General features: G+C 36.5%; 1 protein-coding gene across 13 annotated transcripts in view; it reads left to right on the forward strand.

Annotated features, from left to right (window-relative positions):
* Positions 1 to 25840, forward strand: part of NKTR (natural killer cell triggering receptor) — a 47948-nt gene that overhangs the window by 14702 nt on the left and 7406 nt on the right. For 3 of the 13 annotated variants that reach the window (XM_081071569.1, XM_081071564.1, XM_081071571.1), the window contains 11 exons: positions 257 to 331; positions 1105 to 1212; positions 1888 to 1932; positions 3667 to 3754; positions 12376 to 12405; positions 12928 to 13073; positions 14028 to 14250; positions 14713 to 14868; positions 20038 to 20125; positions 20608 to 20753; positions 21984 to 24857. In XM_081071569.1, the coding sequence (XP_080927695.1) occupies positions 257 to 331; positions 1105 to 1212; positions 1888 to 1932; positions 3667 to 3754; positions 12376 to 12405; positions 12928 to 13073; positions 14028 to 14250; positions 14713 to 14868; positions 20038 to 20125; positions 20608 to 20753; positions 21984 to 24857 (3979 nt within the window). Of the gene's footprint in view, positions 1 to 256; positions 332 to 1104; positions 1213 to 1887; positions 1933 to 2240; positions 2269 to 2519; positions 3755 to 9410; positions 9439 to 12266; positions 12406 to 12927; positions 13074 to 14027; positions 14251 to 14712; positions 14869 to 20037; positions 20126 to 20607; positions 20754 to 21983; positions 24858 to 25840 lie in introns of those variants that run through there. The other 10 variants (XM_081071570.1, XM_081071572.1, XM_081071567.1 and 7 more) reach the window with 9 other exon arrangements.

The raw sequence follows: 25840 nt of genomic DNA on the forward strand, positions 1-25840 counted from the left end.
AAAATCCTGCACTTTTAGGGCTGAAACCACTTTGGTTGCATGTGAATTCTAACCCTAACAAATGTACTATAGTGGAGTTCTTGTTAGTTCATATTACCCAATTATATACTTTCCTGTTCAATCTCTTAAAAACTTTAAATGAATTATAAAAATAGATTTTCCAGTTTGTTAATTCTATTAATTTCATTTCTCTCCTGTAAAATGTGGTATATTTAATCAACTTGCTTACCTTTTTTCCTCATGTGTTTTGTTTCAGTTGGTCGCATTATGTTTCAGCTCTTCTCAGACATATGTCCAAAAACATGCAAAAACTTCCTTTGCCTATGCTCAGGTAAATGAATTATTAAATTATTTCTAACGATAAGTCATGGCTTACAGTTTCACCTTGCTTAACAGAGTAGATATTTTCCTAGAAACTAATGGACTGTGAAATGAGTTTAGCAAATAAAAAATATTTTTATCGATATGAAATCAGGAAAGCAATTCTTAAAGGAAAAAGAGAAGAAAGAAATGGTCTCAAAAATGAAAAATAAAGTACTACTGTAGGTGATGAAATCTTCTGTATATATTTTTAAAACTTTTGTTTTGGTAGAATTTTACAAATTTCAGTACTCTGAACACATTTAGCTTTCCAGATTTCACAAGAAATTTAGGATTAGAAGATAGGCAAAACATAATGAAGTTATTCTTTGTTATATATAATTGGATTTATGTTTTTAAAAAAAAGAAAAATGGGGAGGAAAAATCATCTATAATGTTACTTTCAAAATAGAAATAGTAAATTAAATTTTAAAATCCATACTTGGAAACACACATGCATAACAATCTTTGCACCAATGCCCTGATTACATTCTTTTATTGGAGTGATAACCATTTCTAATCTTTTCTCCTGTAGCATGTAGAGTCTGTACCACACAATTTAACATTTATACGCTGCTTTGTATTATTATTTTGAAGAGGGTGTGTATGTGTGTGTGTGTATTGTCACACTATACTTGTATCTCTTACAGTGCCCAACACACAGGAGGGATTTGACAAAGGATTAATTGGATGATACTTTCCATGGAAGGATGTTTTGTAGCTAAACTTTTTTTTTTTTTCCAGGGGAGAAAGGCCTTGGGAAAACAACTGGGAAGAAGTTATGTTATAAAGGTTCTACATTCCATCGTGTGGTTAAAAACTTTATGATTCAGGGTGGGGACTTCAGTGAAGGTAAAGCTAAAAGTTATGCTCCTAATAACTCCATCTACCAGTTTCTAATGTCTTTTTTGTTTTGTTTTGTTTTTAATTTATTGGGGTGACAATTGTTAGTGAAATTACATAAGTTTCAGGTGTACAATTCTGTATTACATCATCTATAAATCCCACTGTGTGTTCACCACCCAGAGTCAGTTCTCCTTCCATCGCCATACAGTTTGTAATGTTAATTGTAAATATTGTATCACTTGCAGTATGATGCAAATATTAGGTGGTCAGTGAGTATTTGTTGGCTGAATGAATGTTGTAGACCTAGAATGTATGAAAACAAAGTACTAAGACATTTTTATTTTGTTTTTATGCAATTTTGATAATATTATAATTACTTGGTGAATTACCTTATGACAATGCCAAAATACTGTTTGATTGGTTTTATTCTTCTAGAATTTTATTGGAGTGATTTACTGTTTGAAAAACATGGGTTGTGGAGATAATTATTTTAGTAGTGTTTATTGTAATAGGGTTGTACTTATATTTTAAAGATGAAGTTAATTGAGGATTGTTAGAATTTTGATTTATCTGCAACAATTACAAAGTGTTACCTCCTTCAGCAAATTGAAACCATAAATTTATATGTATTAGTATATTTTGAAATTTTCATTGTAGTTTAATGTAGCTCATTATTTGCAGGTAATGGAAAAGGTGGAGAATCAATATATGGTGGATATTTTAAAGGTAAGCCTTAATATTTTATGGTCTCTTGTTTCAGTTCTGATGTTTAAAGCAAGTTTGATCATGTACTTTTAATGAGAAGAGGTTTACTTATAGTTCACTTTTTGCATGAAACTAATGCTGCATGAAAATACTTTATTTGCATGAACTTGGGGATAAATTATATTGTAATATAATACTTTTAATTGACAAGATTAATTAAGGCTAACGTTATGGTTAAACATGACTTTCAGCATGGAGGTTAGGCAACTATATACATGAAAACTCCTATCTTCCTGCCTAAAACTGTCAACATATTCTTTTGTTTATAGAGAATGTGGTCTTTTGCAAAATGAAAAGGTAAGAGAACGAAGCTCAGTAACACAAACTCCAATTCTGTTCCCTTGCACCCTTCCTAATAAATTTATGGACAGTCTGGGTCAGGTTGTGGCTGGATTTCAATATTGCTTGAAGACTTGGAAAATTTTGTATACTGTTTCATACATGCATCTGTATCTTTTTTTCTTTTCCTGGTGGGTTATTAGTTCCACATCAGGGAAAAGAATCTGGTTGTGTTTTGTTTTTATTTCCCTAAACCAAGCAATTTCTTTGAATAAAAGTTGGTATTTCTTCCTCTCTCCAAGGTTTGTATGTTTTCTTTTGTATACTAGAACTATATGATTGTATATTATTCCTACAGTAGTAGCATTTGCATAAATCTAACTATTGCACTTGCCCCAAAAAGCCTTAGAAAAGTCAGTTGCAGAGATTTATTATGGGATCCAACATTACTAGGTTTTAATGCCATGATAGCTGCAGTGTTATAATAGTCTTTTATATTTCTTTTGGGGAAAAATGGATTACTACTCTTTTTCAGAAGCCTGTTCCCAAGGTAATCATTTTTTAAAGTTTTCTATGTTTCTGTTTGTTCTAAAGGAAGATTTGTTTGTATGAATGTTAAAAGGAGATTTAAATTCTCAAGATATTTTTCCTGGAATTAAAATAACCTCTAAGTGATCTTTATGACAGAGTTTTTCCTTTCAACTAGTAAGAAACAGCTCTTTAGCTGCTTCTATTCACGTGTAGCTTTGGAACTAATGCTAGTAGGCCACTCTACTGTGGTGGTTTCCTTTGGCAGATACCTGTGTATCTTAAAATTGTATTTTGCCTTTTAAGTTGTTCTTTCTTAGATAATATTGTGATCCTATTGATTAGAAGGAATCCATATACTTAATTTAGGCATGTCCCTACAACTTAATTTATGTCACTTTTTGGTTTTTTGCTCTCCTAATCTAGCTTCAGTTCAACTGAGTAAATTTGCCATATAGAAATGAAGCACGTAAGAGGATTATTAAGTTTCTCCCATGTATAGCACATTAGGCAGGATAATTGGAAATTTGGAGGAAATGAGCTTTACTAAAGATTTTTCTAAAATTTCCTTACTAGTTTTCCCTGAAAGTTATAGTTTAAGTATTATTTAGCTAACGTATGTTACTACTAAAAGTGACTGTTCTAAGGCTGTTTGTATAAAGTATTAAATATATGTTCTTTTCCCCAAGGCTTTAAGTAGTATTGTTTTGGTCTTTTTATTCTTTTGTTATTTGGTTAGTTAAAATGTTTTTTCTAAATACTCAGTCAAGTTTCTGTACTGACCAGAAGAGGAATTTCATCCTATGCTTTCTATTTATTTCTGTGAACGTTATACCTTAACAGTGACTTATAATTGGAGACTGACGAATTTGTGTTTTCTTCAAACAGATGAAAACTTTATTCTCAAACATGACAGAGCGTTCCTTTTGTCAATGGCAAATCGAGGGAAACATACCAATGGTTCCCAGTTTTTCATGTGAGTAGGCATAATTCAGAAATGAGCTTTTCTTAAACAGAGAAGCGCTGTTCATGAGAAAGATGGTAGAATTAAACCAAGTTTAATGCTAGAATTCTGTCAACTGGGGTTGTGTTTTTAATTTCTAATGTTACAGTAACTGATAAGCTCTAGCAACCACCTCAGTGTTTAGCATATATCCTGGATTTGAAGAACGGTACTTAAAAGGCATAACTTGAAGATGTACATTATTTTTAAAATATGTTGTCATCTTATGAAAAGGAATTGGCTTTGATTTTTAACCAGTTTGGGGGCTAAGTTTACCAAAGCTGGATTGGAACATAAGCTGTACCAAAGTTTACCAAAGCTGGATTGGAACACTAGGACTAGCTGTACCTTTGGCATGGAAAGCAGTTGGTTTGAATAAACCATTGTATGGTTGCTTTTTCTTACTGTTGCTCTTGAGCCAATTTGAGAGAGAGACCATTATTTCCTGATATTATATAGAAATATGTGATTTGCTGTCGAGCCAGTAAAAACCTCAAACCATATGAGATATCTCTCTGTGCATAATTGAATTAACCCAATGTTGCTGTCATTTCCATCAAAATTTATGAGATTGTCACTCAGGAAACTTAAGAATGCTAAATTTGCTTTTTAAAAAATAAATGCCTTTATATGTATGTGCATGCATTCATCTGAAACACCTTTGGCATACTTTTAATTATATTCTTGTCTACAGCTACTCTAAAACCTATATTATAATCCCATGATATAAAATATGAAAGATAATTGTCTAGCATGAAGTTTAAGGCTTTAGATTGGAAGTAAATCTCTACAGTTGTGCCATGTATATTGGAGAAGTATTTTATTTATGGTTTATCAGAAAAAAAAATTTGGGGGGGGTCATCTTTCTGAATGGATGAGTATGAATGGCGCTTCCCTGTCTTTAAAGGAGTTCATATACAATAAATCTCACATTTTAAATTTGTCTGAAAAATAGATATCCAACATGATCTGATAAAGTTCAGATAAGGGGCATTCTCCTCCAAAGAATGTCCTAAAAATGGAAAGCTGGTAGAAGATGATAATGCTTGGAGTTGTACAAGAAAAAAAGGAAGACCTTAAATAGTTATTCCTATATCTTGTTTTGATCCCAGAAAGTATTAGTGACTATACTTCTTCATAGAATATTTTCTGTTCTTAACCTTCTTCAGGGCCAAAAAAAGTAGTGGGGAATATTTTGAAAAGCTTCTTATATGATAATTAAATATAGAAGCTGTTTACTCTTTGTTTGAGTTTTCCCATTTCCATTTTTAAGCTTATCTGAACTGAACATGATAAACTAATGATTCATTGGTCAAGAAGCTACCATCTGAGGGCTATAAAGTTTCTTTTAGATTTCCTTGTTTTATACTAGTACATGTAAAATTTGATTTATCAGATAGCAGCAGCTGCTGCTTTTTGTTGCTTACCAATTAGCTTGTTTATAAAATGTTAGAGTTAAAACTGGTGCACCTACATACATTAATTAAAATACAGTATAAGAAATCCCCCCTTCAGAAAACTTAGTGTCTTGTTTCTGTGTCACTTAGTACTTACTTAAGTCTTTCTTAAGAATGTTTACTATTAAAACAAAATTAAGGCCGTTGCTTAATTTTACAGCAGACTGCTATTTTTGATAAGGAATGCCAAATCAAAATTTTAACATCAGTAAATTAAGATTAAAATTTTAAATCTTGTTTTCATAATTAACTATAGATGGCATTAGTATCGCTGTGAACCTGTGATTGAAAGAAAATCTTCTACTTTGAGTTTGAAATTTACTTCTGGAAATGAGTTTCCAGTTAAAAGTACTTTTAGAAGTAACAGAGTGTTTTTGCACCAAGGAAATCCTTAGCTTTTTTTTTTTTTTTTTTTTGAGAAGGTTTTATGACTGTGCTTTTTCAATACTCACTCAAAGTTCCAGTTCCCCGTGGGTTGCAGTGTAAAAATCAAACGTTCACATTTTTAAACAAAACATTTCCTTGCTTTTATAGAAAGGATAGGTAAAATGGAGGTTTTTCCATAAAAGAAAACTCTTTGAAAATCCATGTCTTACAAGCCCAAATCCTTTTGGAGTCGTATGTAGTAAAAGAGTATGATGTACTGTCTTCAAGTTGTGTACGTGATCGCAGATGATAGATCTAGAAGTTGAAGTTTCGAGGGTTGGTGGTCGCAGAGCTACCTGGTGGCTCCCCTGCCTTGTAACGACTTCCCACAACCCTGTGGCACCTCAGTGAGCAGCAGTTCTGCAATCTGAAAAAGAAAGGATAGTATAAGAATGGATAGTAAAATGTTGATAGCTGCCTTTATGGTTCCTGTTTTATAGGCTTCATGAGGACTTTTAATATATCCTTGCAAATTATATTTGTAGTTTATGTTCTCAATCTGTTACTTTGCAATTCCTAAGGAGTAAATTTGGTGCTGTTAGTGTGGGTGTTTTCAAAACGTTCCTCTAGGATTCTTGTGCTTTGTGCAATAACTATTGTCTTCATTACTGACACATTTAGAGCCTCCCTTCCTATGCATACATCATTTTTATTGTACACAATTTTGCGTATATGACGAAAATCAGGTTTTCTTCTATGAAGCTATTTGAAATTTTTGCAATAACTGCTTATATCTGCTACTGTATTAGTTATAATGATTTTGTTTGGGGGGGCCTAAATAGAAGAAAACTGATTCTTTTTGGAATAGCACTGCTCAAGAAACATGAAAGAAGTGGTATATAGCACTATCCCCATGAATCACTGAGGAAATAATGGCTCATATTAAGGTTTTTTTGAAGGAATTCAAAGGCCTGACACCAAGATAGTAACCAAGTTAAGTCGGTATTTAGTCATTTTGTTCTTTTTGTTATTCATGGTTTAAGCCAAAGACTAGAAAGAAACCACAATAAAAGCTTTAGAATTAAAAAGTCATAGAGTGGAAAGGATTGAGATCATCTAGTCAACCCTTTTCATTCTGTATATCGTGCTAAATAAAAAGGAAAAAATGTATCAAGTACAGGTTATAGACATTTTATTCATAATTTAGAAGAAATTGATAGAAAGAGAATGATGCGTACTGTAAGCGGCGTTATCTATCGACCACTCTGCTCTGATTTTATTTTAGTTAGGTATTAGAAGCATCGAGCATTACTGGAAAATAAAATGACAACACAGGAAAACATTTTTCTTTTCCTTTGGCTGTTAGTAATAACAGTCTAGTAATTCTGGCCCTAATTTCCGTTGTCTTTGTATACATCAAAAAAATAAAGAAGATATTGCATAAAGTAGTCATGAAAAAGATTAGGTAGGTGGTTTATAGTTTTATATTAACTATTCCCCTGGTTTATAGCACTAACCGAGACATCAGGAAGCATTGGTTCTAGTTTTGTTTACTATGTACCTTGGATTAGTTTTGTGTTTCCTTTTCTATTTATAAAGTATCCACCCCAATTTCTAAGATAAGGTACATATTTTGTTGTGAAAATGTAGACACAAAAGTAAGAAAGTTTTGTAGGTTGATCCTAAGTTTCTGAACAGGTGGAATGGTTTGTATGGAAATATTGTCTTGCCTAAAGGAAATAGTTGTAATTGCCTGATTTTCATCAGTGTGAAAGGTGCTGCAAAGACGCTTTGGGCTCATCTTGCCCAGATCAGGACAGGAGCAGCAGTCTGTTCATCCGCTGCTGTGAGAACACGGTGTGTGTCGCATTTTCCCTTAGTCTGTGCAGTCCTTGTATCACAGCCATGGAGTAAGTAGAAAGACCTCCCAAGCTCTGGAAAGCTGGCTCTGTGATTGGCCACTGTCAGTAGTCGTGATAATTATAAAAAGATAAGAAAACAAGATAACACAGGAAAGTCAAACTTGACTTTAAACAAAAAGTGTTTGTTATATTCTAAGTCATAAATAGGAATATGGGAGGAAAACAAAAGAATGTGTTCTGTCATTTAAGAATCAGACTTTGCAAGAGGCTGCTTACCTGAATGGGAGAGAAACGCTGATCATTTCAGAGTAGTGGGTGGTTTGGTTTTAAGGGGTTTATAAAGCTGTGTCGACATGTTGTGTAGCAAAAGTAGTTTGGGGTAGAAATGCCTTTTCCCTGCACATGCTCATGAATTAGTGTGAGAAAAATACTAGTAAGTGTTAATAACCCAAGAAGTTTTCGCTTTCTCCTTCCATTTTTTGGGGTAATACCTTCATATGTTAATTTCAAGATTTTCCATGAACAAAGATGTTCATGAAACTTAGCCATAAACCAAGTTCTCTGAATGTCAAGTGTCATCCGTAACATTCAGTCTTAATATTACTGAGTATTTACGTGACGTGTACTGGTGTGTATTATGTTAGCATGAAGTTTTGAAAGCTCTTCTGTTGGTGACATGGAACACATACGTAGAGCACTGTAACGTGGCTTGGTTAGTTTCTTTTGTTCTTACAGAAGCTTTGTCTCTCTGTACAGTTTGGTGCCTCTTCCATGATGGTGTGATAGTTTCAGGCATGGAAGGAAAAAAATTGCATGTTGAAGGCTATGTTAAGCAGAAATAGGTTATCTTTGTTTCCTTCTCCCATACTACTTTACAGCCAGTCACTCTTTTTTTACATTCATCGAAAATGCCATATCATTTGAAACATTATGTTCTTTTTTGACAGTAATTCAGTATCAATGCATCTATAAGAAATTAAAGCTTGTTTTTAAGTATTTCAATATTTTAATATGTCCAAAACCCCTATAAATAATTTGTCCACTGTATATAATAAGGTTTTTGGTCTGAGTAATAATAGATTTGTTTAAAGTATAATAGAGTTAAAATTGGTCAGACAGTATATATTCTTGGAAAAAAATTATATAATGGGGAAAATCAGAGAATAGACAGGAAAAGGAAGTACTGTGGCCAAGATTGACAGCATATCTTATGCCTTCATCTCTCTTCCTTTTTTCTGTTTTGAGAAGGTCATTAAAATTCTAGTTACGCTGCTTTATTATTTTATTATTATTATTTTCAGTGATTAACAACTTCAAAGTGTATATACAAGGGCATTGAACAGTAACTATTGTCCAGCCATTTGCTCATTACCTTCTGATAGTGGTCTGTTATGATGTGTCACTGAAGGAAGGTTTCCAATGTAGAAGCATGAAAGGTTCTTTAACTATTTGCAGTGAATTAATTACGAAGTTCCCTGAAATTTTGTTTTGAATTCTCTTAACTCAGTTCTTTCCATTGAAATCTTTGCTTTCCACTGGTGTTAACTGCTCGTGAGCATTCAGGTTTTATGTTCATATGTGTACTCAGGATACATTATTCTCTTTTTGAGAAAGATGTTAGTTGACTTAGTTAGTTTCTAGGGTTTGTGAAGTGAAATGTCCTGTTTTGTTAATAGCTGTTATTCACACTCTGGTATTACAGTGTTAAGGATCTGTGCAGATTCCAGCTTCAACCATAACGCTTTTCTTAAGCATAATTCATCTCTACATACATACTTATGTGAAAGAAAATTTAGAGCCCTCCATTTTGAAAAGCTTTCTTGCTTTGCATAAAACTTGAAAATATTTAATTTCAAAGTTATATTGATATTAAAACATAGATTCAGTCTTGTCTTAAAAGTGTATTACAATTTATTTCTTGCCATTTTTGTGTAAAATTTACAGAAAGAGTGTTACACCGTGCGCTCCAAAGGTAATGTCTCATTACTCTAAGGCTCTCTCTTTTTCTTTCTTTGCCTTTATCTCTTTAATCCTATTGTTATGTGCATTGAACAATTTTAAGAAAAAAAACTCTGCTTGATCTGAATGGCAGCAATACATGTATGTAAAACAAGTATGTTTTATTGTTCATGGTTAATCCTGGTATGTTTTAATTTCAGTGGCTTATTTCTACCAAGTTTCCACACATCTTCAGGGTGGGAGTGTTGTATTGTATATAATGGTTTTGTATCTCATTTCAATACAGAACTATTAATTTCTGGATAAGGCCAAAGCTTCTTTGATAATGGTGTAAAAACGTACCGAGTAACAGTGACACTTTTCAATTTCTGGGATTTACAAGGTTTAAATGAACCCTTGCACATATGTTTAAAATAGACCCAAGGGTTGGGAGAACCTGGAAAATCAGTGTGTAAGTGACAGGAGGAAATGGAAATGTGAAAATATTGAAAGCTTTTATAATTTGAAATGTTCTGTGTGGTTGTTTCTCCTTTAGGTGTGTTTTCCGTAAGCATGAACATAGTCATTATAGTCTGTGGCCTTCTTAAGGTCTTACTTTACTGAGCATATGTCACCACTGCAGGGGTCTTGACAACTGTATAGTTTTAAAAGATCAATGTAGTTAAGAGTTGTTGGGATGAGGTCTCTGTCATTTTTTGTAGAACTGAATGTCCCCCTGCCTTTTTGTGACCCCATTTGGCAACATCCCCTGTTTGTCCATGTCTCGTGTCAGCCCAGTGCCAGTAAGCTGGCTTTACCATGCGATTTCTACTCCTGGAACGTAGAAATCCTGAGAACTCTAAAGGGCTTTTTTTGGTTAAGATCCTTTCAGTGTTCTTAATATATTGTCTAACCCAGCTGAGGTATACATTTGCATTTTTGCATTCTGAATTGCAGATATGAGTACTGGACTAATTATTTATACCTAAAAGTTTAGGCACCGTGTGCCAGCTGAGATTTGTCCTTGAAAGAATTGTTACTGTCTTCAGTTGCTTTCTTCACTGTCTCAATAAAGGACCAAGTTCATTTGTCTTCAGTTTTCCTTTGAATTAAAAACAAAACAGGAATCTGTCCTGGAGGTAGCTGTTCTGTCCTCCAGTTGAGTCTCAAGTGGTGTGTTGTTACATCACTGCAATTAGCTAGAATGTTTTAATCTTACCATTTGCTCCAACGATTGCCACAAGATGGTTTTTACAGCACTCCTGTGAGCCAAGGTGGCAACTTGAATTGGGCTCTGTGTGTGTTAGAAAAATGTGTAGGCTTTCCCCTAATACCAGAAGACTGAGAGTTGTGAAAGGATCAAGGAAGGAAGATGAATACATTTAATCAATAAACTACCCATTGTTTTCACTGCTACATATTTAAGATTGATCCCTTACATTGTGGAACATTTTTACCTTTAAATTTTTTCTCTCTTTACATCTTTCATACAGTGGAATCACTGTCTAGCGTATGGACTGATTTCTTTCCATCTTTAGTGTGCTTTGGTAAAGTTTTATTGTGGGAAGCACATTTCTATCCTAAAGTTATTGTCCAAGGTAGTTTCTGGATACTAGTTGAATAATTTAAGCATTAGTGTCTCACCAGTTTGCTAGATTTTCTTTTTTCTTCTTTCTTTTTACTGTCTGTTCTTATTCATTTTTACTATTACATTGGCTTGAATTACCACTTCTCAGTCTTCTAAGGAATATTTGAGACTAGTGGTTTTAAAACTCAAGATTCCCTTTAATATTCTGGAACTTCTTAAATTGACATTTTAATTTTTAAAAATTACTTATGTGGTGGATCTTACAAAATTGAATTCTCTTAATGTAAGTATAAGTATAACACTTCTTTGTAGAATAATGATTTTTAGCATTATGAAGGTTAAATTGTATTTTGTTTACTCACGTGTCTTAGAATTGCCTTAAAAATGAATATAAAAATTGATATGGGAGCTTCTAATACAATTAACTGCTTTAACATGGCCTGATATCCAGTGACCTTTCTCTCAAATCTGTTTCTCATTCTTATAAAACTAAGATGTTTGTGGTGTATACTTCTGAGTCTAGTTATATCTGCTTTTGCTTTTTTTCCCACTGCAATTCACAAGTGTGAAGATTTGGGAAAATGCTATGGGAAAACCAGCTTGGGTTCAAAATATCTTAACCAAATGTACCCCATAGGCTTCCCAAGAGTGACTGTCTGCCAGTTTATGACTGTGAAAGAAGCTGGTTGGGTGTTCTCTGGGCCGTGGAAACTTGAAATGTCTATAGTGTTATCCACCATTATTTACTTTGCTGTCAGAAGTGTTGGCAGATTGAAGGGTTGGCTCCCTATTGCATTTTCAGAGTTGCTGTGAGTGGCAGAGCTTCACCTTAGGTGAAGGAAGAGGGCCGGGAAGTTCTGGAAACAGGATTCCTGAGGTCTTACCTCTCATCTGCCTGCCCAAAGGATGCAGACTGACTCAGTATGAGGAGTAATAAAAGAACTCATGCTCGCCTCGGCAGCACGTAGACAAATAGAAGCACTCATCTATTTTTCTTTCCGTAGGGCAAATGATAGATACTTTTTATTCTGTTTTAATTATCTTGATAAATTTTGAGTTTTTGGTGGTTATTTTGGATTTGAGAGTACCTTGAATTGTAATGTCGCTATTTTAAGCCTAATTCAGATGTATACATATAGTCTTCATATTGAAGAAATAGATACGATTTTGTAATTCATTATAATCTTGAGGGGTTTTAATCAGTAAAATGGATAGTATTGCTGTTTTTAAGGTTTTTTAAGTTGAGATGTATACCCTGTTTAACTTTTTCTCTGTCTTTTTATCTTTACCTTTTTGTTCTTCACATGCTGTGCTTTAAACCCACTCTGTTCACCTGAACACCTGGTTTTGGCCGTCGTCTTCATGTTGATGTTTATCACACAGTACCACAAAACCTGCTCCGCACCTGGATGGGTAAGAGTTATGTTCTTACCTTGGGGAGGTGTTTGGGTGGCCAGTCCAGAACAGATTGAACCATGGGTGAACCCTCAAGGGGGCACTCTTGATCTCCGGGCCAATCTCTCATAGCCAAACTCTTCCTTAAGGATCACACGATGCAGTAGCCCTGAGACCCATGGCTCTCTTGTCACTGAAGGGGTCTTTACCGGGGCCCATGGACGGGCTTCTCAGTCATGTAGTCTTGAGTGACCCGGTAAGGATGATTTCTGAGTATCAAGTGCAATCTGACTGTTACAGGACTCGACCATAAAATAGTTAGAACCGTTGTTTTAAAGGCAGAAAACTAAGACCCAGTTTGAATAATTGGTTTGTTTTTGTTTTTATTTCAAGTTCGAATTCCCTTCTAGTTGTTTCATGCATCGAACACTGCTTTTATTTTCAGGTCTGTGAACATGTCATTTATAACAATTGTCTTGATGACTACTCATGGCTTAATTTTCAGTGAACCAATTCTCTCTTGAATTTGTGTTGTGACAGGGTGCATGTTGTCTTTGGACTAGTTATTTCTGGGTTTGAAGTAATCGAACAGATTGAAAATCTGAAAACTGACGCTGCAAGCAGACCCTATGCAGATGTGCGAGTCATTGACTGTGGAGTGCTTGCCGCAAAATCAACAAAAGATGGTAAGAGGTTTTTTTGGTGTAAAGGGAGCTAGGATACAGGTAACGCATGGTGAAGACTGTAACTTAAAGGTACCCCCTGGATTTCAATAGTGGAAAAACTCTTACGAGTGGTATAGCAATAGTCCTGAGGCCTCTATGTCATACCCGGTATCCAATTCATCAGCAAATTTCATCAAATCTTACCTCTCTCTTCTTTTTACTTCTCCTGCCACCAACCCGGTCCAGACCACCAGTATCTCTTACGGGGCTTAGCCTCCTTGCAGTAGCCTCCTGACTGTTCACTTCACTTCTATCCTTGCTCCTCTGTAATCTTCTCTCAGCAGCAGTAACCTCTCCTAACTTGTTTATATGGCCCCCTGCAGTCTGCCTTATCAGCAACCAGCGTGATCTTGTAGGGCTCCCCTCTCAATCAGCTAAAGCTGAAGTCTTCACAGTGGTCTGTGAGGCTGCCTGGCTTTGCTGTTCCTGACTTCTTCCCCCTCATTCATTGTCTTCTAGCCATGCCGACCTTTACTCAGACATGCAAGCACTCAGGGACTTCGTGCTGGCTGTTCCTTCTGTCCGGACTCCTCTTCATTCAGATACCTGCCAGACCCCCTCTTTCACTCCCTTCAGATCTCTGCTTAAATGTTATCTTAAATTACCTTTGACTCTCCCTGTTCCCGTACACTGCCCTTTTTCTTCTTCTCTTTTTAGTACTTATCATTTGTCATATTATGCAGGTACTTATTTTCTTATCTGACCCCTCTAGAATATAGTCTTCATGAAGGCAAGGGCTTTGTTACCTTACAATCTCACCAGTAAATTGTATTATCAACTTGGGAAAAGTTTAAGTTTTGTTTTCAGTTTGCTGTATATAAAGCATATTTTACAATACTTGGTAATCACATTTTTTACTCTGAAAGGTAGGCACCGAAATACAGTACTAATATTTTTGTTGGTATGTCTTCAAAGTTTTTGAGAAAAAAAGGAAGAAACCAACGCATTCAGAAGACTCAGATTCCTCTTCCAATTCCTCATCCTCTTCAGAATCATCTTCAGAAAGTGAAATTGAACATGAGAGAAGCAGAAGAAGGAAACACAAGAGGAGGCCAAAAGTAAAACATTCTAAAAAGAGACGAAAGGAGGCAAGCAGTTCAGAAGAGCCAAGAAATAAACATACAGCAAGCCCCAAAGGGTAAGTGTGAAATCCTAGAGTACTCTCACCTAAAAAAAAGCAAACTCCCTGGAATGGGAAAGTGTGTGTAATTCTGTAAACTTAGCTTTACCACTTATTATGGAAAAAAGATAGCGTTACTTTAAGTTTAAAAGTTTAAATCTGGCAAATCTAGGGGTAGCACACACATTTCATAGCAAAGATTTATGTGTTTCAAGTGAAAATAATCCCTGAAACTCTTAAAAGAAAAAGTTAGGATTCATTTGACAATTTTCATTTCAGAATTTTAGTACTGTGGGTTTTCATTTGGCTTGTTGATGTTTTATATGTTCTCTTTGAGAAAATTGTATAAACCTCTGAGTGAGCCTTGTAAGGTATCAGTAGTTTTGTAGTTTACTATCTAATTGTATGTGCTCTTATTACTATGAAATAAGTAATAAACATTACACATCTTAATTGGTGACTTGGTTTGTTCTCTCTAAGTCACTCTGAGAGGAGTGATACCAGTGAAAAAAGGTCAGTCGATTCAAATGCTAAAAGGGAAAAGCCTGTGGTCCGCCCAGAAGAGATTCCTCCAGTGCCTGAGAACCGATTTTTACTGAGAAGAGATATGCCTCTTGTCACGGTGGAACCTGAACCGTAAGTAGGATGGTTAACCTGTTATGTTTTCATTTTTGATTGATGGTTCCATAAGCTCATTGCAGTTCCACATTTATTGAGCATGACTCACAGTTAAAGCACTTGAAAGATACTGTGGAAGACACCAGATAAATGAATGACATGTACCCCACCTTACAGAATTCACATTCTACTAGTAGGAGAGTGGGGCTGGGCAAGTTGGTCAGGGGACAAGTTCTTATTGGAGGTTTGGAAAGATTTCATTATTAGTCTTATTTCCTTGGCTTTTCATTAGAAGTGAGATTCTGGTTGTCAGAAGAGGGTCAGTTGAACTCTTTGGATCCAATCGCATGATAAAACGTGTGTTCCAATTTGAATAGTGCAAAATCAATTGCATGGCAGTTGGCGATTTAATTCAGTATCATACTCGTAGATATGTTAATGTCATTAACTTCCTCAGTGATCACTGCTCTACGTTGGAAAACCTAATGTGTGGCTTTTGATTTGTTCTCAAAAAATAGTATTTGATGTAGTTTGTATATTAGACTTAAGTTTAGAATTATTCAAAGAAATGTGTGTACAGTGAACTGAAATATAATAATATTGCTGGTATAATTGATAAGTTTCCTGTGAAAAATTACGTTAAAGGCTGAGACGTGAAGCAAATGTCTCTGTTGACAATCAGGTCTCTGTCATGTGATTCATCAAATATTTTTAAAACCTGGTATTGTCTCATTTTAAAAAGCTATTACAAAATGAGATGTGTCTTTGAATTAATAGCTTAACATGGTCTGATATTTTCATTTTTAAAAATTCTGGCTTGTGAATCAATTTTAGTGGGACCCTTCTTAAAATACAACACATCAAGTTCATTGATCAAATTTATTTGGCTTTCAGAAGGTAGGAAACTTGAAAGGTCAGTTTCAGTGTAGGCAGGAAAGGGTCAGCAAACTGTGGTCTATCGACCAAATTTGGCCTTTTGCCTGGTTTTTTTTTGGTTTTTGGGTTTTTTTTGTACAGGCCATAAGCTGAAAATGGTTTTTATGCTTTTAAATGTTTGTGGGAAAAAAAATCAAAAGAATAATAATGTTTTATGGTACATACAGATTATGTGAAATTCGAATTTCGGAGTTCATAAGTAAAGTTTTACTGGAACACAGCCACATCCACTTGGTCACAGTTTTCTTGTGGACAAGTAGCTGCATTTGAGTTTGTACGTGCTGTGCGCTGCTGCTCGGCGCACTATGCGCCACAGTGATGCCGTTACAAGTCTGCAGTATTTCAGGGCTGCACAGATAACCCACATACGCCCTGATCTTTTCAAAGATGAAATATACGTAACGTCTCATTACAGCTCAGCATGACCAATGAGCAGCATTAACATCGTCTGTTTTCATCAGGAACACTAATTGTGAACCCTGGTAATTAAGTGAAACGTATCCCCTCAAAAAAGAATTTCACTCCTCTCGTTATTAGATCTGTATACAGAAAAGGATACTCAGATAATATATTTTGAATTTCGTTAATCAAATATTTGTGAAAATGTATTTTCTTTCTTGTTACATAAGTACTTAACAGCCTTCATTATCTTCTTGGCTTACAAGTCCGGAACTACTAATGGACTCTTTACAGGCAAAGTTTGCCAACCTCTGTTATCTGCTGTTGTTCAAGTACTTTGTACCACTCGCTTTTGTGGTTGAATACTGCTGATAAATTGATTTGGTCATCAATCTTTGGTTACATACCATCTCTGGAAAGTATTTTGTGCAGAATTGTTGTAAATCGTAATTGACTGATCGTTGTGTTATACAAAGATAACAGATTGATGTATTTTATTAGGATCTTTGAGATTTTGATGAGTTGTTTCGCAGCTGAAATTCAGTGTGCTTCAAGAACTCATCATGTGCAAGGATAAGAAATGGACGGCCAGCCATAGTGAGGTTGCTGCCTTACTGATTTACTAGCAGTTAAGCTCATTATCACATGTAATTCGCTTAGCAGAAGCTGGGTTCCGCGCTTGCTTGAGTTCATTTGTTCTCAGCCGCAGCTGTACTTTTAGCAAGCTTTTAAAAATACCAATTTCTGGGCCATACAGCAATTCAAATCAGGAAGTTGTCGGGAGGAGGGACGAGGGTGTCATTGTTGGATAAGTATCTGAAATGTTCCCAGGTGAACATTAATCCTTGCTGAATACCTGTTCGTAAGTCATTTGGCGTTCAGTGCTTTTTTCCTAAATGAGGAAAATGGGGCTAACAGGTGCCTACCGAGACTACCTAGTCATCTCCTTCTGAGAATCAAGTGATGTCATGAATGGGAAATGACTGAAAAAACTTAATATACTTTATAGTTAAGATTTTTAAAAATATAGTAACGTTATGTTTATCTGGAGCCATATTCCTGGAACCTTAAAAAACTCTATATAATGGTTATAAGAGTCAAGTTTCATTTCTTTCTGTGACCTTGGACAAGATTTTTAACTTCTTAATAAAATTCTTCAAAATGGATATTTGAGAATAGTACCTATCCCGTAGTGTTGTTCCAAGTATTAAATGAACTAATGCCTTTAAAATGCTTATTAACAACCAGTAATGAATAATTTGAAAAGAAAATTAAGAAAGCACTTCCATTTAAAACAACATCTAAAAGAATAAAATACTTAGTAATAAATTTAATCAAGGAGGAGAAAAACTAGTACAATGAAAACTACAGAATATTGCTGAAAGAAATTAAAGAAGACCCTAAATAAATGGAAACACATTTCGTGTTTATGGATTGGAAGACTTCAAATTGTTAAGATATCAGTACTACTGAAAGTGAACTATGAATTCAGTGCAATTTCTATCAAATTCCAAAAACCTTCTTGTAGAACTGGAATAGTCAATATTCCAATTCATATGAATTGCAAGAGGCCTGAATAGCCAAAACAATCTTGAAAAAGAAGGACAAAGTTCGAGGACTCATACTTCCTGCTTTCAAAACTTACTACAAAGCTTATACTCATCAAAATAATGTAGTACTAGTATAAGGCTAGACATAGAGACCAGTGGAATACAACTGAGAGTCCAGAAATAAAGCCATACGTCTATGGCCAACTGATACTAGACAAGGGTGCCACACCCATTAAGTGGAGAAAGAATAGCCTCTTTAATAAATGGTACTGGGACAACGGGATTTCCAAATGCAAAAGAATGAGGTTGAATCCCTACCTCTGGATCTGCTGCCTCATCTTATGTAAAGCAATTCTAGAAGGGTGGTTTTTATGATGGTTACAGTTCTCCAGGCATGAGAAGAGTTTTACACTTCAGTTTGCTTTGTATCTGTTATTACCAATATAATGGCTAGCTTTTAATGAGTACTTCCTATGTATCAGGCATTATTATGTTAATGAGCAGTTTAAAAATATTTTTAAGGATAAAATATATATAACATAAAATTGACCATTTTAAACATTTTTAAGTGTACAATTCAGTGGCATTAATCACATTCACAATGTTGTGCAACCATCACTTCTATCTTTCCAAAACGTTTTCTTCACCCCAAACCAAAACGCTACCCATTAAGCATTAACTCTCTCTCCATTACCCCCATTCCCTCAGCCTCTAGTAACCTATAATTTACGGCCACATAACATTCCATTTTATGTATATACCACATTTGGTTTATCCATTTATCTATTGGTGGTCACCTGGGTTGGACACATCATATACAAAAATTAACTCAAAGTGGGTCAACAATCCAAATATAAGAGCTAAACTCATAAAACTCTTAGAGGAAAACGTAGGGGTAAATCTTCATGACCTTGGATTTGGCGATGGATTCTTATATTTGACACCAAAAGCATGAGCAGCAGCACCAAGACAACTCAACTTAAGAATGGGCAAAGGACTTGAATAGACATTTCTTCAAAGATACACAAATGGCCAATGAGCACGTGGAAAGATGCCTAATGTCATTAGTCATTAGGGAAATACAAATCAAACCCAAAATGAGATGACCACATCTCACATACTAGAATGGCTAGAATTAAACAAACAAACAAAACTAGGGTCTGCAAAGATAAGGAGAAATTGGAATCCTCATTCATCGCTTTTAGGAGTATAAAATGATACAGTTGCTGGGAAGAAACAGCTTAGTGCTTCCTCAAAAAATTAAACATAGATTTACCATGTAACCCAGCAATTTCACTGCTAGGTATACGAGTATATCCAAAAGAATTGAAAATGGAGACTCAAACAAATTTGTACGCCAATGTTCATTGCAACATTATTTACTATAGGAAAAATGTAGAAACAACCCAGGTGTCCACCAATAGATAAATGGATAAACCAAATGTGGTATATACATAAAATGGAATGTTATGTGGCCGTAAATTATAGGTTACTAGAGGCTGAGGGAATGGGGGTAATGGAGAGAGAGTTAATGCTTAATGGGTAGCATTTTGGTTTGGGGTGAAGAAAACGTTTTGGAAAGATAGTAGTGATGGTTGCACAACATTGTGAATGTGATTAATGCCACTGAATTGTACACTTAAAAATGTTTAAAATGGTCAATTTTATGTTATATATATTTTATCCTTAAAAAATATTTTTAAACTGCTCATTAACATAATAATGCCTGATACATAGGAAGTACTCATTAAAAGCTAGCCATTATATTAGTAATAACAGATACAAAGCAAACTGAAGTGTAAAAATCTCATGCCTGGAGAACTGTAACCATCATAAAAACCACCCTTCTAGAATTGCTTTACATAAGATGAGGCAGCAGATCCAGAGCTTTGAAAGGAGGGGCAGTTTATAGTAGAGAAGTGGAGACAAATGAACTATAAAAAATAGAAAGTAAAATGAAAAACTACTGAAAAAGCACAATTAAGCATCAGAGTCAGGAATGACTCAGGATTCCCTTAGAACATCACTGTTTGACAAAAGACATCTAAAAAAGTATTTTGTTTAAAAATAGTACTGTGCTTAAGATAGATACCGGTATCGTGTATTTCTCCCCAGTTGTTTTACTTGTGTGTTTTTTTTTTAAGTTTTGGCATTTGAAGGTTTGCTTAGAAAATTAAGTTATGTGGAATGCCTCATTCTACCAGTTTTGGATCTAAATGAAGTGTTTTTGTATTATAGGAGCATCAATTCTGCATTTAAACATTGAGAAAACCATCTACATTTGCTTTGCAATCTTTTTCAGGAAGATTCCTGATGTTACACCCATTGTGAGTGATCAAAAACCATCTGTATCAAAGTCTGGACGGAAGATTAAAGGAAGGGGCACAATTGTACGTTTGTTAAGATTTTTCTTTTTTCAAATTACTTACCTAAGCCGTAAAATGTTCTTACCGATACGCCAAAGCCTAGCTTTAATTTTAGGTGTAATCCAAAATCTGTTGAAGGAGCTAGTTGTTTTCTTCATAACTGGGGGAAGGTACTGCTGTTAGATCAGAGTTTACTGCTGTGTTCGAATGGGTTCACCTATGAAGTGAACATGTGGAACAGTCAGTACATTGAGAAATCTTAGTATGTTGACTAATCTAGGCTGATGAATGTAAACCATTAGGACTTTGAAGAGGAAATTTTCATGTGTGTTTACAGGTAAATCTCAGCCTTTCCCATTTCTTTTAGTATTATACTTACGTTTGACGTAACTTCATATGATCCTCTTGGTTCTTCAGTCATTATCACCTTTGAATGGGATTTGAACTTGGGAAAGACTAATTGAGAGGTATTTTAAAAATAGTTATTCCTATCTTTGTTTTTAAAGCGCTACCACACACCTCCAAGATCAAGGTCCTGTTCCGAATCAGATGATGATGATAGCAGTGAAACTCCTCCTCACTGGAAAGAGGAAATGCAGAGATTAAGAACATACAGACCACCTAGTGGAGAAAAATGGAGTAAAGGAGATAAGTAAGAGCTTTGGGTATACCCCCAATTCAGTGTCTGCTGTATTTTACGTGTTAAGGGGATAGAGACTTCTGGACTTTTCATTAAAGTTTTCAATTTAAAATTAGACTGTGACCAGAGAATACATTTGGGAACTCTTAGCAAAAATAGTGCTGTTAACAAGGAGGGTTGATTGGCGTTGGGGTGCTTTTAAATCAAAATTCTGTTTTCTCTCACAAGACTATAAACCTACTGAATCTCTTAAAGATTCCTTATTCAATTATAGAAATCATCAGGACTTAAAATGACATAGCAGGTACTTGCATAGCCAGGTCTCTTAGTCACTGATGAATTGGTAGTTAAGAAAATCTGTACTCGTGTGTGCGTTAACTTCTGACTCCAGTGACTGTTGCTTCTACTGAAGTTTACCCATCTCTTACCCTCAGTATCACCCCACAGTGGAATATCTATTTTAGACATGGAGCTGGCCTTGAATAGCTAGTGATAATATACCAATGAGACCCTCTATAATTGTTTATGGTAAAATTCTCTTCCGCTGTGGGTGTCCTGTATCATGTTTGAAATTGGAAAAGGGAAGAAAAGGTGTGTATCTGCTGTGCGGAAGTGGTTTAGACACAGTAGTACTGAGAATCTCTACTTTGCGCCCTGACATTACCACTGAGATTGTAAAGCCGGCATCTATTTTTATGTCCTTTTTCTTCAGTTTCCATAGTTAGTAGTTTAAACCTTAGGGGAAAGTCTCGATTACCTTTATGAGGCTGAGATAAAATAATACTCTTGCTAGCTTTTTAAGCAAAATTTGTTTTTCTTCTAGTTCAGGCAGCTATGTTGTATCTGCAGAGAATCAACAAAATTGTTTGGGAACTTGGCCTGCTGTTGTTCCTGGAAGCGGGGTTATGGGCCAGTCACAGCCAGGAACCCAGTATGTCAGCAGTGCTCTTGCAATTAGTGGATTTGGTTTTAAAAAACCATTTTTCTGTCAAATTTTAAAGTCTTTGCTTAGCTATGAAAAAAATACTTTTGTAAGTGAATCTGTTAGCTGTTGTCTGTGTGTCTCTGAAATTGTAAGATCAAGACGAGGCCAGTCACTCTTTGACTTATCGTTTCTAACGTGTTTAAAGTGTTGATGGAATCGGTACTTTGTTAACTAGGCTTGTATTGACAACAAACGTGTTAATTTTAGATCGTAGAAAACATACTTGCAAATCATGCATGTTATGTCTTTTTCTATAGGTTAAGTGACCCCTGTTCAAGCCGATGGGATGAAAGGAGCTTGTCCCAGAGATCCAGATCGTGGTCTTATAATGGATATTACTCAGACCTTAGTACAGCAAGACACTCTGATGGTCACCATAAGAAACGCAGAAAAGAGAAAAAGGTTAAGCATAAAAAGAAAGCCAAAAAGCAAAAACATTGCAGAAGACACAAACAGACTAAGAAGAGAAGGGTTATTGTACCATCTAATATAGAATCTTCAAAATCTTTTACCCGACGAACCAAATCCTCTTGTGATAGAGAAAGGAGATCTCATTCCTCCTCGTTATCATCCCATCACTCATCAAAGAGGGACTGGTCTAAATCCGATAAGGATGACCAGAGCTCTTCAACCCATTCCAGCAGAGACTCTTACAGATCAAAGTCTCACTCACAGTCTTATTCTAGAGGAAGCTCAAGATCAAGGACTCGATCAAAATCCTCATCACATTCTCAAAGTAGGTCCAAGTCCAGATCTAGTTCCAAGTCAGGACACCAAAGGACTGCATCAAAATCACCAAGAAGAACAGCCTCCCAGTTAAGTGAAAGTAAACCAGCTAAAACAGAACCTTTACGAGCACCAGTGCCACAAAATGAAAACGTCGTAGTACAGCAGCCAGTGGTGGCAGAAAATATTCCTGTAATACCACTGAGCGACAGCCCCCCTCCTTCAAGGTGGAAGCCTGGACAGAAGCCCTGGAAGCCCTCTTATGAGCGAATTCAGGAAATGAAAGCGAAAACAACCCATTTGCTGCCCATCCAAAGCACTTATAGTTTAGCAAATATTAAAGAGACTGGTAGTTCATCATCCTATCATAAAAGAGAAAAAAATTCAGAAAGTGATCGGAGTGCTTATTCAAAATACAGTGATAGAAGTTCAGAAACTTCACCAAGGTCAAGGAGCAGATCTTCTAGGAGTAGATCTTATTCCAGATCGTACACAAGGTCGCGAAGTCTAGCTAGTTCACGTTCAAGGTCGAGGTCTCCCTCATCTAGATCTCATTCACGAAATAAATACAGTGATCGCTCACAGCGTAGTAGATCGTCTTCATACTCTTCTGTTAGCAGTGATGATGGAAGACGAGCCAGGAGAAAATGTAGGTCCAGTGGGAAAAAAAATAACACTTCAAATAAAAGGCACAGCAGCAGCTCTGAAAAGACACTTTGCAATAAATATGCCAAAGGTAGAGACAAGTCTTCGTGTCAGAGAAAGTATAGCGAAAGCAGGTCATCTTTAGATTATTCTTCAGACAGTGAACAGTCAAGTGTTCAGGTTACACAGTCAGCCCAGGAGAAAGAGAAGCAAATCCACCTGGAAATGAATAATAAACAGGAGAGAAACCAAGATGAAGAGAAATCCAAACCCGAACGGGAATGCCCTCGTTCAAAAAAAAGAACTTTAAAAGAGAACCTTTCTGATCACTTTAGAAATGGCAGTAAGCCCAAAAGGAAGAGTTATGCTGGGAGTAAATGGGACTCTGAGTCAAATTCTGAACGAGACGTAACTAAAAACAGTAAAAATAAGTCCCGGCTGTGTTCTGATAAGGAGGAAGGTGAGGCCACATCAGATTCTGAATCAGAGTTTGGTGAAATTCACATCAAAGCCAAACCCACAACAAAGCCTGATGGTAGTGGTGCTCGGAAGTCAAGTAAACAGCGATCATCGACCTCCGATTCTGAGGGGTCCTATTGCAATTCAGAAAACCCTAGAGGAAAGCCACGGAAGCACAAACATGGGTCAAAGGAAAATCTTAAACGGGAACACATCAAAAAAGTGAAAGAGAAATTGAAAGGGAAAAAAGACAAAAAACACAAGGCTCCAAAACGAAAACAAGCATTTCACTGGCAGCCTCCACTAGAGTTTGGTGAAGAAGAGGAGGAGGAGATTAATGAAAAGCAAGTGACTCAGGAATCCAAAGAGAAAAAACAAGTTTCTGAAAACAGTGAAACTGTAAAAGAAAATATCCCCGAAACTGAGAAGCCCTGTGAAGAGGGCAACCTTTCAGGTAAACAGAATACAATAATGATTTCATCAGACACTGAGCAGCCTGCTAAAGATGATAATAAACTCAGCATTTCTCCCACAGCTTTAAATACTGAGGAAAATGTAGCTAGTTCTCCCCCAAACGTTCAGCATATTGAAGAAAGTATCCCAAGCAGAGTGGAGGACGTGTTTCAAGCAGATGACAACATGGAGATTTGCACTCCTGATAGGAGTTCCCCAGCAAAGGTGGAGGGGGCATCCCCTCTAGGAAATTCAAGGCTTGACACCCCGGATATAGGCATTGTTGTGAAGCAGGAAATGCAGACAGAGTATGCTGAGGCAGAGGTGGTAAGACAGGAAAGCAGCGTGTCTGAAAGCCCAGTGGTGGATGAGGTGGGGAAACCGGACAGCAGCTCCGCCAGCTCGGCCAGTGCTGCAGAAAGCGCTGTGAGGAGGGAGGTGGCTGGACAGAGTCAGCTCAGCCTCCTGGATAATAAATGGAAGCCCCTGCAAGGCGTGGGGAACCTGGCAGCACCGGCTGCGACCACATCCAGTGCCGTGGAAGTTAAGGCATTGACTGCGGTGTCTGAACCCAAACCACAAGGCTTGAGAATAGAAATTAAAAGCAAAAATAAAGTTCGGCCTGGGTCTCTTTTTGATGAGGTAAGAAAGACAGCACGCTTAAACCGGAGGCCAAGAAATCAGGAGAGCTCAAGTGATGAGCAGACACTGAGCCGGGATGGTGATAGCCAGTCCAGGAGTCCCAGCAGATCGAGAAGTAAATCTGAAACCAAATCAAGACACAGAACGAGGTCTGTCTCCTACAGTCACTCAAGGAGTCCGTCGCGAAGTTCCACATCGTCTTATCGGTGAGCAATATTCTCTTTCTTTCTCCCAGAGAGAGTCTGGTATTGTTGCGCCTGGAATAACATCAGAATTGGGGACGGGATCACTATTTCCAAATATCTGGACAGGAATAAGGAGAAGTCTTGTGCTGTGTGACTCAGAGAGCAGATTGAGGACACAGGGAGTAGATTTCAGGGAAGAAACTGGGCTCAATGTAAAACACTGGCGCTGTCAGTTAAAGCTGTCTCGTGGTAGAAATAAATGAGCTGCCTTGATAGGTGGCAGGTTCTCCATCTTAAAAGGTGTGAGGCTGCACGCTGGCCTGTCAGGAGGGAGCCCTGATTTTACAGACTGTGTGGGATTTGGAGATGGCTAACGTGACTCTCCATTTCACACCACTGGGAGGTGAGGGCCAGAGAGGCAGAGTTTCCTGCTGAAGACAAGCATCTAGATGACCTTTATCTGAGAAAGGTGGGGGATGGTAAAAAATGATCATCTTTATTTTTTTGCTTCGAATTGCATCTGACGTCGAGTTGCATTTGTCATCAGCATAGATGGGATGAAACGTTTTTAAAACTAAAAAACGTTGGTGATGATGATAGAAAGTTAATAAGTACCTTGCATTTTTTTGTTGTTGTAAATGTTTTTTGTTCTTGCCTCACTGTCTCTTAATACTCATCTCTCTTACTGTGCTTGATTTTTATCGCTTGAACTTCAAATACAGTAATGGTGTTTGACCGTTTCTTTCCTTTCCAGTTATTTGTCAGCCTTTTTCTGCCCTTCCCAGGTTCTGTTAAAGCTAGGAGCCAGCACTGTTCCCCCGTAATAACTGTCTCCCGTTTACCCCTCCGCTGCTTGCAATCTGTCTTCTGTGTCTTCCCTCCCGTCTCACTAGACAGACTGAGGTTTCAGACACCTCCACATGAGCAGTGCAGGGCACGTCTTCAGTCCTTACCTTCTGGAAGCCCTCTGCCAACTCTTCCCTCTCAGACCATCCCACGCTTGT

This window comes from Rhinolophus hipposideros (genome assembly GCF_964194185.1).
Source record: "Rhinolophus hipposideros genome assembly, chromosome: 14".
In the NCBI taxonomy this organism is placed as follows: Eukaryota; Metazoa; Chordata; class Mammalia; order Chiroptera; family Rhinolophidae; genus Rhinolophus; species Rhinolophus hipposideros.